This window comes from Piliocolobus tephrosceles, chromosome 16, assembly GCF_002776525.5.
Source record: "Piliocolobus tephrosceles isolate RC106 chromosome 16, ASM277652v3, whole genome shotgun sequence".
Taxonomy (NCBI): Eukaryota; Metazoa; Chordata; class Mammalia; order Primates; family Cercopithecidae; genus Piliocolobus; species Piliocolobus tephrosceles.
The window spans coordinates 68,581,292-68,595,314 of NC_045449.1; the positions used below are offsets into that span (position 1 = coordinate 68,581,292).

The 14,023-nt window shown below is 52.5% G+C and overlaps 1 protein-coding gene across 1 annotated transcript in view; it reads left to right on the top strand.

Annotated features, from left to right (window-relative positions):
- The first annotated feature begins 263 nt into the window (after positions 1–263).
- CDR2L (cerebellar degeneration related protein 2 like) overlaps positions 264–14,023 on the top strand; it is a 17,603-nt gene continuing 3,843 nt past the window's right edge. Inside the window, exons 1-4 of the mRNA XM_023212104.1 lie at positions 264–753; positions 11,554–11,666; positions 12,782–12,930; positions 13,505–13,669. Coding sequence (XP_023067872.1) covers positions 675–753; positions 11,554–11,666; positions 12,782–12,930; positions 13,505–13,669 — 506 coding nt within the window. The 5' untranslated portion in view covers positions 264–674. The remainder of the gene's footprint in view (positions 754–11,553; positions 11,667–12,781; positions 12,931–13,504; positions 13,670–14,023) is intronic.

The following is a 14,023-nucleotide window of genomic DNA, read 5'->3' on the forward strand; positions in this document are numbered from 1 at the left end:
GAGAGACAATATTCTTGCTTCCAGGAGATCTAGGAGAGACGACAACTTCTAAAATAACGTAATTTTAGACATGAGACATAAACTGAATCGGTCGTCGGGGAAAAAGGACGAAAAAGGGTTGATCTAGCAATTCCCAGACCAAGACACCAGGAGGGTCCCGCCCTCGGCTCCTCCTCCAGCTTTGCATACGCCTCCTGATTGGTTGGCGGCGGGCGGCCCCACCCCGCGGAGCCGGGCTCCGCAAGCTGCAGGCGGGCTCCGCCAAGATGCAGCGGCGGCTCCGGTTGTCGCCGGGCGGGCCAGGGGCAGCGCGGACCCGAGCCGGGCAGGGGGCGCCCGCCACGGCACCCGCGCGCGCCTAGCGCCCCAGGCCCGCCTGCAGACCCGGATCCTCCCTGCCGCTGTCCCACCCGCCGTCCCCGCCCCTCCACCCTTTGTGTAGCAGCCACCCGGCGCCCCCGACTTGCGCGACCCCGGCCGGGCCGGACCGCGGCAAAGCGCCAGGCCCCGCGTGGACTCCCGGCGAGCGGCTGATGGCGAGGGGGCGCGGCGCGGGCGCTGTAGCCCCAGTTCCCGACGCTGGAGGCCCGGCCCGCCTCCGCTGCATTGTCCCGGGCCGCGCGTCCCGGCCCTGAGCCGCGCCGCCGCAGCACCCGCCAGCCGCCCGCGGGGCCATGCGGAGAGCCGCCGGGATGGAGGACTTCTCCGCGGAGGAAGAGGAGCCCTGGTACGACCAGCAGGACCTGGAGCAGGGTGAGCGCGGGGGCGACGGGGGCAGGAAGGCGGGGAGCGCCCGGTGACCCCTGTCCGCTTCTCCATTGTTGGGCGCTATCACCCCGGGAGGGGCTGGGCTGGACCCGGCGCGCCTGACTCGGAGTAGCGACGCGTCTGGAGAACCGGGACGTGGAGAGAGGGGGCGCTGCCGGAGAAGACGCGGACCGGACGGGTGGAGACCTTCAAAAGTGGGGGGCGGGGGACGGTCTTCCTATTTTCCCAGACCACAGGGCATCCGTCATCCAGCTCGCCCACCCCGTCCTGGAGGCAGCAACTGCCCAGCCGCCCCTGGTATTGTTACGGGGCCTGAGCGCTGGCTAGGAGTCTTTGGAGGCCGGGAGGCGGCTCCTTCGTCATGTTTTGCTGGGAGGGTGGCCTGTGTATAGAGGGAAGTTATCTCACACCAAATCCAGCAGCACCCGTCCCTGCCAGGATTTATGAGCTCTAAGACTCCCAGAAAGTTTCCCCAACTCGCTTCCTACTCAGGGAGAAGTGGTACCGGGTCTTTGCTGGTGAAGAAGCAGAAAGTCAAGTCTCCCATCTGCCTTCCAGAGTCAGGAGTCGCTTAGCCCTCCCCTTCCCCGTCCCCTTGCAAATGGCTCATGGTTTGGAGGGGGTCAGGTTCGGGAATCCCGGCCAGTGTGCCAGTTGAGAGACTGAATAAAGAGGGATACACCTCCGCTGCCCCCAGTTGCCATCTGAGGGCAGAAAGGGCGACTGGAAGGGGGTTAGAAGCTGGTGATGAGGTGGCCGAAGTGACATCACTAGGAGTGGGGGATGGGGCTGTTGGGACAGGAAGCAGGAGGAGGCCTGCTGGAGTGGAGTCAGTTCTACCCTCTCCTCCCCCAGGATGCCTCGTTCTTGGATGGTGACAGCTGGAAGGGGCGAGGAAACATGTCCAGGGTGCAGTGACCTTCCCACAGCCTCCAGCAAGCTGGGGGGTGTGGACACAAGTCTGCTGCAGTTTGTGCCATCGTGGCCTGCTGTGGTGTGCCCACACCCTGGTCTCCATCCACAAGGCTCCAGAGGGCTGGTTTTGCCCTGATGTGCAACAGCTACCCGGATCCTGAAACCCCTGACCTACTTCCCCACATGGCCAAGATTGACTGGCAGATGAGGCTCTGTCCTTGTGCTCAGGACAAGGGTTAATCATAGCCTCAAGGGGACCAGGGTGGGACTGGGGATGCTGGACTAGACCCTGCCATGGTCTGTGCCCTGGACTCTAACCTCAGCCTCCTTGCCTGGAATGAGATACAGCTCCCCTCAAACACACACACACACACACACACACACACATCCACACATTGTGAAAACCCCCTCTCCCATCCTGAACGGCAGATTGTTCCATGAACACCTATTAGGCTCCCTTTAAGTAACAGACACCATCCTGGGAGCTGGGAATAGTCACAGCCCTGACCCTGAAGGTATATACCCTGGCAGGTGAAGGAGGCAGGCTTGTAACTAAGTGCAGGTGGCGCAGTATTTTTTTCTTTTTTCTTTTTATTTATTTATTTATTTATTTATTTTGAGACAGAGTCTCCCTCTGTCACCCAGGTTGGAGTATAATGGTGCAGTCTCAGCTCACTGCAACCTCTACCTCCCGGGTTCAAGTGATTCTCCTGCCTCAGCCTCCTGAGTAGCTGGGGGACCACACCCGGCTAATTTTTATATTTTTAGCAGAGACAGGGTTTCACCATGTTGGCCAGGCTGGTCTCAAACTCCTGACCTCAAATGATCCACCTGTCTTGGCCTCCCAAAGTGCTGGGATTACAGGCGTGAGCCACCACACCCGGCTGGTGGCACAGTATTATGGGCAGTAGGGAGGGCTTCCTGGAAGAGCCAGGCTTAGAAAGAAAGATTGGAAACTGAGTTCTTGAGAAGACGGTTTTCAGGTAGGCTGATGCTAATATTGTTACTATCTCACTTAATTCCTGCACCCCCTAATGAAGGCTTTGGCACTGTTCCTGGCCCAGAGATGGGAAAGGAGCCAGGGTGTAGAGGTGGGAGATGTGCAGAGATGTGCAGCTTCTTGAGAGAGAGGAGTGAGACTCCAGCTGCACTGGGTGGCCATGCTCTGGGCTGCCGGGAGGGATGGGCCCTGCAGGTCTTTGCTTCTCTGGCCCTGCTGGTCTGCAGCTGTCGGCCTGACCCAGCAGCGCCAGTGGTAGCCAAAGGCCAGGAATCAGGAGGGAAAGCAGAAATGAGAATAAACCGGAGCTTCCTGCCGAAAGTTGGATGTCTGCTTGCTGTGGGCCAGGTGCTGTGCTGAGCCTGAGGACATAGTCTCTGCCCTCAGAGAGTCCACATGACATTAGAGAAGACAGAAATAGGACCAAACTTATAATGGCGTCAGAGTGAGGGGTTCTGCAGCTGTAGACCCAGCGACAGGGACAGCAGAGAGTCAGAAAGGTTTATGCCAAGGCCCTTTTGAGCTGGAGGCTCTCCAGGACAGGGAGGGAAGAAGTCATTCCAGGGGGAAGGGACACTTGTACCAAGTCATGGAGCGACGTGAGAAGGCTGCAAAGTAGGGAATGAGGGGCTGAAGGAAGCACTGGACACGGGTTCTGAGGGGCATTCCCATGGGCCCCGCCTGCTCTGTGCCCCGGGGGCCAGGCATGGAGAACTGGATGGTGGGACAGAGCAGGGGCCAAAGGCCAGCCATATTGGGTATCAGAGGCCTGTTGCATCTCCCAACCCACAAATTCTCTTCCACCCAGCTGCTCCCTGGTTGCCTGTGAGTGGCCCAGAAATGGTTTTCTCAGCCAGCCACCTGGTCTCACCTCCCATCTGTTTCCTCCTGCCCCAAGGGCAGGCCCCAATTCCACTTTCCAGAAGCTTGACTGTAGAGATCCTGTTTGACTTTGATGCTCTGTCCTGGTGGAAGGCAGCCGTGGGACAAGTGAGGTCCTAGATTCTCACTGTGTTCCCTCTGCCTGCTGCCATGAACATCTATAAAAATAGAAAAAGCCAGCTGGGCACAGCAGCTCTGGCCTGTAATCCCAGCACTTTGGGAGGCTGAGGCAGGCGGATCACCTGAGGTCGGGAGTTCGAGACCAGCCTGACCAACATGGAGAAACCCCGTCTCTACTAAAAATACAGTATTAGCCAGGCTTGGTGGCACATGCCTGTAGTCCTAGCTACTCAGGAGGCTAAGGCAGGAGACTCACTTGAACCCAGGAGGCAGAGGTTGTAGTGAGCTGAGATAGCGCCATTGCACTCCAGCCTGGGCAACAAGAGCAAAACTCTGTCAGAAAGAAAGAAAGAGAGAGAGAGAGAGAAAGGAAGGAAGGAGGGAGGGAGGGAGGAAGGGCCATTAATTATTAAGCACTGGCAGTCCCTCTTTTGGCCCACCTTCCTCCCCCACCTTGGACCAGGCATGGTAGGCCCTGTGAATTCCTCTTTCCAGGCTGAGAGGCGGCTGCTGAGTCACAGATTTGAAGTCCTTGGTACCTGTGCTTTCCCCGCCTGCCTAGCTGACCTTGAGTCCTCAGCCTCAGGAGAGCTCTGACCTGGCAACAGGAGGGAGATCCTGCCTCTACCCTGGTTACCCCAAAGGTGACCTGACCCTGATTCTGTGGACCCAGAGTGGCTGACAGTCATGCCCTGGAGCTGAGAACAGCCCTGCCAGGTAGTACTTGTGTCCACTACCTGGAGCCCACACCCTTACCTTTGTGCTCCCTGAAAATGTCCCATCCCTTTGCTGCATCTCTGCTCTGGAATTTGTGATACCCGAGCCAGTGAGGGACAGTGGGATTTCTAAGTTTCTTTTCAAAGACAGGCTCTGGGCTCCGCAGACATTCCTTCTCAGGCCTCTGGGGCATTGCTTCATGTAAAACCACTAAAGCCTCCTGAAGGAGACCCCAGAAAACCCTGGGGTCCAGGCAGGGGAGGTGCCAACCCAGACTTAATTTTATTTTATTATTATTATTTTTTCTTTTGACCTGCACGGTTCAAACCCATAGCCCAGACTTAGTACCTTCCCCAGCTTGGTCCGGTGTGTCCCATTCATCCAGCTGTGACAGGCTGTTACTCCACTTTCACTTCCTGCCTAGCCAGCTTCCCCATTCTCCCATTCCCAGGCCTCTCTCCTCTGAGCCGGGAGCCGTCACCAGCCCTCCGCTAGCTTGTGTTCTCTCCCTCGCACTTGGCTCCACTCACTTCCCTGCTCTGCAACTTCTAGACTCTTCCCTGATCCCTCCTGGCAGCTTTGACCAGCTTAGCTTGCACTGTGATCCAGTTTCCCTAAAATGATCTGAGACCTGCCTCTCTGCCCCCAAACAGCTTCTATTGTGTTTCTCTTTCTACCTGTCCCTGAATCACTAGGTGGCCCAAGTCGATTCACTGCCTTCAAAGGGCAACCTTTGATGTCTCTGGTGTATAGGGTGGTATACCACCCTGGTCTGCCAGCATTAGAAATCTACACACAGCCCAGACACTCACCTGGAAGAAGGGGGCATGATGTTGCACTGCACTTGGCCTTTCTTCACTCACCTCTGATGCAGTGGCTTTGCACTCTAGTTAAGCTGCAGGGGCTCCATGAAGGCCACTTACATGGAGCGTGTCCTCCGACACCCACGGCAGGAGGTAGAATCAGTAGCAATGGCCTCTTTGCAGACCATGCAACAGTTTCCAAGGGGGGAACATTTAGGAGGGTAGCTCTCTGATCTCTTTCATGTATATCTGAACTACTGGATACTGTTCAGGATGAGCTACATTTGAGTCCCACTATGGAAAACAGGAAGATAGCATGGCTCTCTCATCACAAACTGAAGATGATTTTGCCCAGCTCCTGAGTCCTGAGTTACTGCCATGCACACAACATAGCATAGGGCCGTAGTTCAATCTTTTTGTTGAGACAGAGTCTCGTTCCATCGCCCAGGCTGGAGTTCAGTGGTATGATCTCGGCTCACTGCAACCTCGGCCTCCCGGGTTCAGGCAATTCTCCTGCCTCAGCCTTCCGAGTAGCCGGGATTACAGGTGCGCACCAGCACACCCAGCTAATTAATTTTTCTGTAGAGACAGGGGTCTCACTATGTTGCCCAGTTCAATGATCTTTACATCAAACTTTACAATTTGTAGATACCTCCAGATTTTTGCCCAACTTACAGTTAATACATTCATACAGCATATATTCTCATTCCCTTACTAGGTTTATGTTACGTAACTAGTTTTTCTTGGCATCCTCATCAGAAAGTTAATTGCTCAAGGCTAAAGGTTCTTATCTATGATTTACATGATTTGGTTTCTTTGTTGTTGTTGTTGTTGTTTTCAATGACTGAGGTAGGTGTTTGGGAAAGCTGCCTTTGTTTTTCCAGGCTAAGTTGCTGCAGCCTTGCTCTAGGATAGCAGCTTTGCACTCCTTCTCCAGATGACACAGGGCCCTCCTTTGGCTAAAACCCAGCCCTGGAGGCTCCACTTTGGTTGTTTTAAAACCTCACCTCTGTGCACTGGAGCAGGCTCCAGATTTGTTCCTGTGGGGCGGCTCAGCCTTTATGTCCAGGCTCAGTGGCTGGTCAGGCCCCTCTGCCTCTCACAAGGCAACGTCAGTTCTGCCCCCAGCTTGGCTAAAGGCCCAAGGCTCTGCCCTCAGCTGCCCACCAAGAGTCACTGCTTGCCCGGGCTCGTCCCAAAGGAAAACTTCCACCCCAGGTCTAGATTTCTTTTCAAAGACATCCCTTGTGCTCCCCAGTTATTCCTTCTCAGGCCTCTGTCCATTGCATAGCAAGGGCTCAGCCAAAACAACCGTATCTAGGAAACTTTCTGTCCAGGAGTATAGAGCCCATCCGTCCTCCAGAGACCCTAGAACTATCACTATGTCTAAAAAGGGAAAGCGGTAGAGAACTGGATCCCTGAACCACATCATATTGGCCCCAGTAGAGTTGCCTTTACGCATCTTGATCTGATTTACATCGTCAGCCTAGATTGAGAGCTGTTTTAAGAAGCAGCCTCATAAAGTGAAACAGACCAGTGCTTTCCTGGACAGTCTTTTGACAGAATGCCTCAAGAAGGCCTACCTTTTGTCCCAGGAATTCTGTTTCTAGGAATTCTGTATCTAGGCCTACCTTTTGTTCCAGATACCTAGGCCTACCCTTTGTACAAGGAATTCTGTGTCCTAAAGAATTGGGCGGTGATTTGCACAAAATGTTTTGTACCACAAAGTTAATTAGTTTCATTTTTTTTTTTTCAGAGATAGGGTCTTGCTGTGTCTCACTGGAATGCAGTGGCGCAATCATACATTACTGTAATCTGAAACTACTGAACTCAAGCAATCCTCCCACATCAACTTCCCTACTAGCTGCAACCACAGACCCACCACCTAGTAGCTGCACCACCATGCCCGGCTAATTTTTACAATTTTTTTGTAGAGATGGGGTCTCGGGTAGGACGCGATCCCAACACTTTGGGAGGCCGAAGTGGGCGGATCATGAGGTCAAGAGATCGAGACCATCCTGGACAACACGGTGAAACCCCGTCTCTACTAAAAATACAAAAATTAGCTGGGCGTGGTAGCGCATGCCTGTAGTCCCAGCTACTCGGGAGGCTGAGACAGGAGAATTGCTTGAACTTGGGAGGTGGAGGCTGCAGTGAGCCAAGATCGCACCACTGCACTCCAGCCTGGTGACAGAGAAAGACTCAGTCTCAAAAAAAAAGAAAAAAAGAGATGGGGTGTCGCTATGTTTCCCAGGCTAGTCTCTAACTTTGGGCCTCAAGCTGTCCTCTCACCTCAGCCTCTCAAAGCACTGGGATTACAGGCATGAACCACTGTGCCCAGTCTACACTTTCTTTTTTCTTTTTTTTTTCTTTTTGAGAGACAGTGTCTCACTCTGTCATCCAGGCTGGAGTCCAGCGGCACAATCACAGCTTACCAAGTAGCTGGGATTACAGGCATATGCCAAGACACCCCACTAATTTTCTTATTTTTTGTAAAGATAGAGTCTCATTATATTGCCCAGGCTGGTCTTGAACTCCTTTGCTAAAGCAGTCCTCCCACCTCGGCCTCCCAAAGTGCTGGGATTACAGGCGTGAGCCACCATACCCAGCCTGGCCTGTAATTTTTAAATCACCAGTTTGTTGTTGTTTGTTTGGTTGGTTTGTTTGTTTTTTTGAGACAGGGTATCTCTCTGTCACCCCGGCTGGAGTGCAGTGACACAGTATCGGCTCACTGCAACCTCTGTCTCCCAAGTTCAAGTGATCCTCCTGCCTCAACTTCCCAAGTAGCTGGGACCACAGACACACGCCACCACGCCTGGCTAATTTTTGTTTTTAGTAGAGACAGGGTTTTACCATGTTGGCCAGGCTGGTCTCGAACTCCTGACTTCAAGTGATCCACCCACCTTGGCCTCCCAAAGAACTGGGATTATAGGCATGAGCCACCACGCCTGGCCTAAATCACCAGTTTTTAACCTTTCTGTACTGTTTGATTTTTTTACACCAATCATGCCTTATGAAAAACATTAAATCTATTTTAAAAAGAAAACAGCCTTGTGAAACTCAGCCTGAGCCTGCTGTAATGACCTCTTTAAGGACCCGCTCTCTCCCACCCTTCTCTGACTCTGGATTAAGCAGCCTAAATCTTTTTTTTTAACAGATTTATTGAGATTTAATTAATACACAATACAATTCACTCATTTAAAGTGTGCAATTCAACGGTTTTTTTTTTTTTTTTTTTTTTTTGAGACGGAGTCTCGCTCTGTCACCCAGGCTGGAGTACAGTGGCGTGATCTCAGCTCACTGCAAGCTCCGTCTCCCGGGTTTACGCCATTCTCCTGCCTCAGCCTCCTGAGTAGCTGGGACTACAGGCGCCCGCCACCTCGCCCGGCTAGTTTTTGTGTATTTTTTAGTAGAGACGGGGTTTCACCCTGTTAGCCAGGATAGTCTCGATCTCCTGACCTCGTGATCCGCCCGTCTCGGCCTCCCAAAGTGCTGGGATTACAGGCTTGAGCCACCGCGCCCGGCTCAACGGTTTTTATTATATTCACAGTTATGCAACCATCACCACAATCAATTTTAGAATATTTTTATCACCCTGCCTCTTTTTAGAAACAAAAAACAGGCCAGGCACAGTAGCTCACACCTATAATTCCAGCACTTTGGGAGGCCGAGGTGGGTGGACTGCTTGAGGTCAGGAGTTTAAGACCAGCCTGACCAACGTGGTGAAACCCCATCTCTATTAAAAATACAAAAATTAGCTGGACGTGGTTGTGGGCGCCTGTAATCCCAGCTACTTGTTGAGGCAGGAGAATGGCGTGAACCTGGGAGGCGGAGGTTGTAGTAAGCCGAGATTGCCCCACTGCTCTCCAGCCTGGGAGACAAAGCGAGACTCCGTCTCAAAAAAAAAGGAAAGAAACAAAAAATAATAAATATATTTAATATACATATGTGTGTTGTTGGGAAGGTTGTATCCACTCCAAATGTCTAGGTATCATCACACAACTCAGACCCACAAAGAGAACTTTTAGGGATTTTAGTACCTGCCGTTTGCTTCTAACTCCTCTCTACCCACCCATCCCCCTGAAAACAGACGGATTCCCTCCTAGCCTATCTGATGGGTGCTCATTTCCCTTGGACTGGGATCGGGGAGGGAAGGTTCCAGTCCTACAGGGTACAAGCACCAGGGCTGCCGTGGGAAGAGGATGGTTCTGCTGCTCAGGGAAAGGAGAAGGTTTGAGAGAGGAGCACATGTCACTAGGGTCAAATGGTACCCAACCAGGAGCCCGATACCTGAATTATCCCCCCAGCATGGACATAAACCAGCTGGGTGACCATGGGCAAGTCACTCTGCTGTCCTGCTCATTAGCCATAAAATCAAGAAGTTGGGCCAAAAAGTTCTGAATCCTCTTCCAGTTTTAATATTCAGCAAGCCCTTCTGCTCTCTCTGCCTCTCAGCAAGCTCCTATTCACCCTTTTCTTTTTTTCTTTCTTTCTTTCTTTTTTTTTTTTTTTTTTTTTTTTGAGATGGAGTCTCGCTCTGTCACTCAGGCTGGAGTGCAGTGGCACGATCTCGGCTCACTGCAAGCTCCTCCTCCCGGGTTCAAGCTATTCTTCTGCCTCAGCCTCCCAAGTAGCTGGGATTACAGGCTTGTACCACCACACCCGGCTAATTTTTATATTTGTAGTAGAGATAGGATTTCACCATGTTGGCCTGGCTGGTCTTGAACTCCTGACCTCAAGTGATCCTCCCACCTTGGCCTCCCAAAGTGCTGGGATTACAGGCATGAGCCACCACACCCGGCCTCCTATCCATCCTTCAAAGTCTGACTCAAAAGCTGCCCGTTTGCCTGAGCCTCCCGGGGAGAGTGAAGCTCTGCCTTGCCCATCACTCCACGGCACCTGGCCCCTATGTCCTTCCATGCTCTTATCACTCACTCGTTCTTCCAAAAAGACAAATTATGCACTGACTCTGTGCTAGATACTGTCCTAGGCCCTGGGGATATTCATGAGCAAAACATAAAAATCCCTGCCCTGCCAGGTGCGGTGGCTCACGCCTGTAATACTAGCATTTTGAGAGGTCAAGGTAGGAGGGTCGCTTGAGGCCAGGAGTTCGAGACTAGCCTGGGCAATATAACATGACCCTGTCTCTACAAAAAAATTTTAAAAATTTTAAGCCGGGCGTGGTGGGTCACGCCTGTAATCCCAGCACTTTGGGAGGCCTGAGGTCAGGAGTTCAAGACCAGTGTGGCCAACGTGGTAAGACCCCATCTCTACTGAAAATACAAAAAATTAGCCGGGTGTGGTAGTGGGTGCCTATAATCCTGGCATAAAAAAGATTTTAGGAAAAAAAAAAAAAAAGGGCCAGGCACTGTGGCTCACGCCTGTAATCCCAGCAGTTTGGGAGGCCGAGGAGGGTGGATCATGAGGTCAGAAGATCGAGACCATCCTGGCTAACACGGTGCTAAAAATGCAAAACATTAGCCAGGCATGGTGGCCAGCGCCTGTAGGCCCAGCTACTTGGATGGCTGAGGCAGGAGAATGGTTGGCGGGAACCTGGGAGGCGGAGGTTGCAGTGAGCCAAGATCGCGCCATTGCACTCCAGCCTGAGCAAGAAGAGCAAAACTCTGTCTCGAAAAAAAAAAAAAATACTACTCCTGTAGTCCCAGCAACCGGTATTATAGTCCCACGCCTCTTCACAGGCATGATCATATACGCTGTAGCCTTGAGCTCCTGGGCTCAAGGGATCCTATTCCAGGCAGCAGTATTGCACCACCCTTGTTTTTTTGTTTTTTTGTTTTTTTTAATAGAGGTGAGATCTCACTATGTTGCCCTGGGAGGCTTAGGGAGGAAGACTGCTTGAGCCCAGGAGCTCAAGGCTGCAGCACATACGATCACACCTGTAAATACTCACTGCACCCCAGCCTGGGCCCCATCCCTTAAAAGAAAAAAAAAACTGCCACATGAGCTCACAGTTAGTTGGGGGAGCTGAAAAAGATAAAGGAGGAACTTGCTTGGGAAATTAGATGGTGCTAAGTGCTAAGGAGAAAGATGAAGCGGGAGAGAGACTGCAGGGCAGGGAACAGTGTGACTGAACCAAGTGATTGGGGAAAGATCTAGAGAAAGTGACAGGCAGAGACTTGAAGGAGAAGAGGTAGCAAGTCCTGGAAGTGTCAGGAAAGAACATTCCAGGCAGAAGTAACAGTGCAAAGGCTTAGCTCCTGGCTTACCTCTCCCAGGCCTGGAGGCTCCTGGTGTCTTGGTTACGTTGGGATCACCTAGAGTAGATGTTCGGAACATGAATGGGCATCCTCTGCCTTTGTTCTCATGCTCATGTTTCTCCTATCCTAGACTTGCACCTAGCTGCAGAGCTGGGGAAGACTCTGCTGGAGAGGAACAAGGAGCTGGAGGGGTCCCTGCAGCAGATGTACTCCACCAATGAGGAACAGGTGCAGGAGATCGAGGTGAGGGCCCTGCATGTGCTTGCCCACACCCCTCAAGGGCCCCTTGGCCTGTGTGTGACTTTATGCAACTTAGAATAAGGTGCCGGCTTATCAGACACAGCCTTAGCCCAATAGCCTGGTATAGTTCACAACTGTGCTATCCTGTACAAGGATAGCACAGCTATCTCAGGCAGCCCTATTGCACCGCCAGTTTTGTGGGTTTTTTTAAATAGAGACCAAGTCTCACCATGTTGCCCAAGCTGGTCTCTAACTCCTGAGTTCAAGTGATCCTCCCACCTCAGCCTCCTAAAATGCTAGGATTATAGGCATGAGCCACCATGTCCAGCCCGAACCACCATTTTTAAGCCCCACTCAGCTGAAGACAAATACATCAAAGCAAACTTGTCCTCAGAAGGGGAGAAGAGGCTGGGCGTGGTGGCTCATGCTCGTAATCCCAACACTTTGGGAGGCCAAGGTGGGTGAAATACTTGAGCCCAGGCAACATGGTGAAACCTTGTCTCTACAAAAAATACAAAAATTAGCTGGCTATGGTGGCATGCGCCTGTGGTCCCAGCTACTTGAGAGGATGAGGTGAGGATCGCTTGAGCCTGGAGGTTGAGGCTGCAGTGAGCCGTGATTGTGCCACTGCACTCCAGCCTAGGCAACAGAGCAAGACCCTGTCTTAAAAAGTAAATAAATAAAATAAAAAAGATTTTAGAAGCTTAAAAAAAAAAAAAGAGGCTGGGGTGGTGGCGCACACCTATAATCCCAGCACTTTGAGAGGCAGAGGCAGTCAGATCACTTGAGGTCAGGAGTTCAAGACCAGCCTGGCCAATATGGTGAAACCCTGTCTCTACTAAAAATACCAAAATTAGCCAGGCATGGTGGCGGGCACCCATAGTTCCAGCTACTCAGGAGGCTGAGGCAGGAGAATCACTTGAACTCAGGAGGCAGAGGTTGCAGTGAGTCAAAATCATGCCACTGTACTTCAGCCTGGGCAACACAGCAAGACTCTGTCTCAAAAAAATAGAAAAGAAAAGAAAAAAAGACAAAAAAAGAAGTAGGAGGAGGGTCTAGGCAGAGACATTTGCCCCTGCTCAATTCTAAAAGGTTACTCAATGTGCTTCCACCCCCAGTACCTAACCAAGCAGCTGGACACACTGCGGCACGTGAACGAGCAGCACGCCAAAGTCTATGAGCAGCTGGACCTGACAGCCCGGGACCTGGAGCTAACCAACCACAGGCTGGTGCTGGAGAGCAAGGCCGCCCAGCAGAAGATCCATGGGTGAGGGCCCAGCTGAGGGCCGGGGGGCGGGTGAGGGAGAGCCCCAGGGCTGTGTGTACACAAGAGCCCATAGACTGATGGGTGTGACTTGTGCATGTCTCCCTAGGAACCTGGGATGGGAGTGAGCTTGTCCTTGTGGATTTTGTGTGGTTTAACATTCAGGCCGCAACCTTGCCTTAAGCACCAACTGTGCGCTAGGCTCTTTTTTATACACTGGGGATGCAACAATGGGGAAACAAAGACATTGTCTTGCCCTATAAGACCTCATAGCCTGGAAGAGAAGGCAGGCATGTAAATATTTTATGGCAGTGCAGGACAATAAGTGATAGAGGAGTGACAAGGAACTGAGGTGGCACAGAGGAGAAGTCATCAGCTCGTCTGAGAGGCATAAAAGAAGGGCGGGTCCTTGGGCATGCAGAGAATTCCCCACCCTACCTGAGGACCAGACAGCGGCTCAAGGGTTCCCGTCTACCTCCTACCCAACGTCCCTCCATCTTCAGGGAGCCAGGGCTGCCATGAGGCAAACTGGCCCCATCCCCTTAAAGTTCCTGTGTGTCCACCGCCCCACCCCCAGGCTGACGGAGACCATTGAGCGCCTCCAGGCCCAGGTGGAGGAGCTGCAGGCCCAGGTGGAGCAACTAAGAGGCCTAGAGCAGCTGCAAGTGCTCCGGGAGAAGCGGGAACGCAGGCGTACCATCCACACCTTCCCCTGCCTCAAGGAGCTATGCACCAGCCCCCGGTAGGTGAGAGTGCTCTTTGGCGTCTCTGGGATTGCCAGCTATGGGAGGAAGGAGAGGTAGCAGGCAGCAGGGTGCTGTTGGTGCATCATCCAGGCCATCAGAGAGACTGGGCCTGTTGCTAATGACAGTCATAGCAGCTGGCGTTTACTGAGCCCTGGCTGTGTGCTGCCACTATGCTGATACAATTTTTTTTTTTTTTTTTTTTTGAGACAGAGTCTTGCTCTGTCGTCCAGGCTGGAGTGCAGTGGCGCGATCTCAGCTCACTGCAAGCTCTGCCTCCCAGGTTCATGCCATTCTCCTGCCTCAGCCTCCAGAGTAGCTGGGACTACAGGTGCCCACCACCACACCCGGCC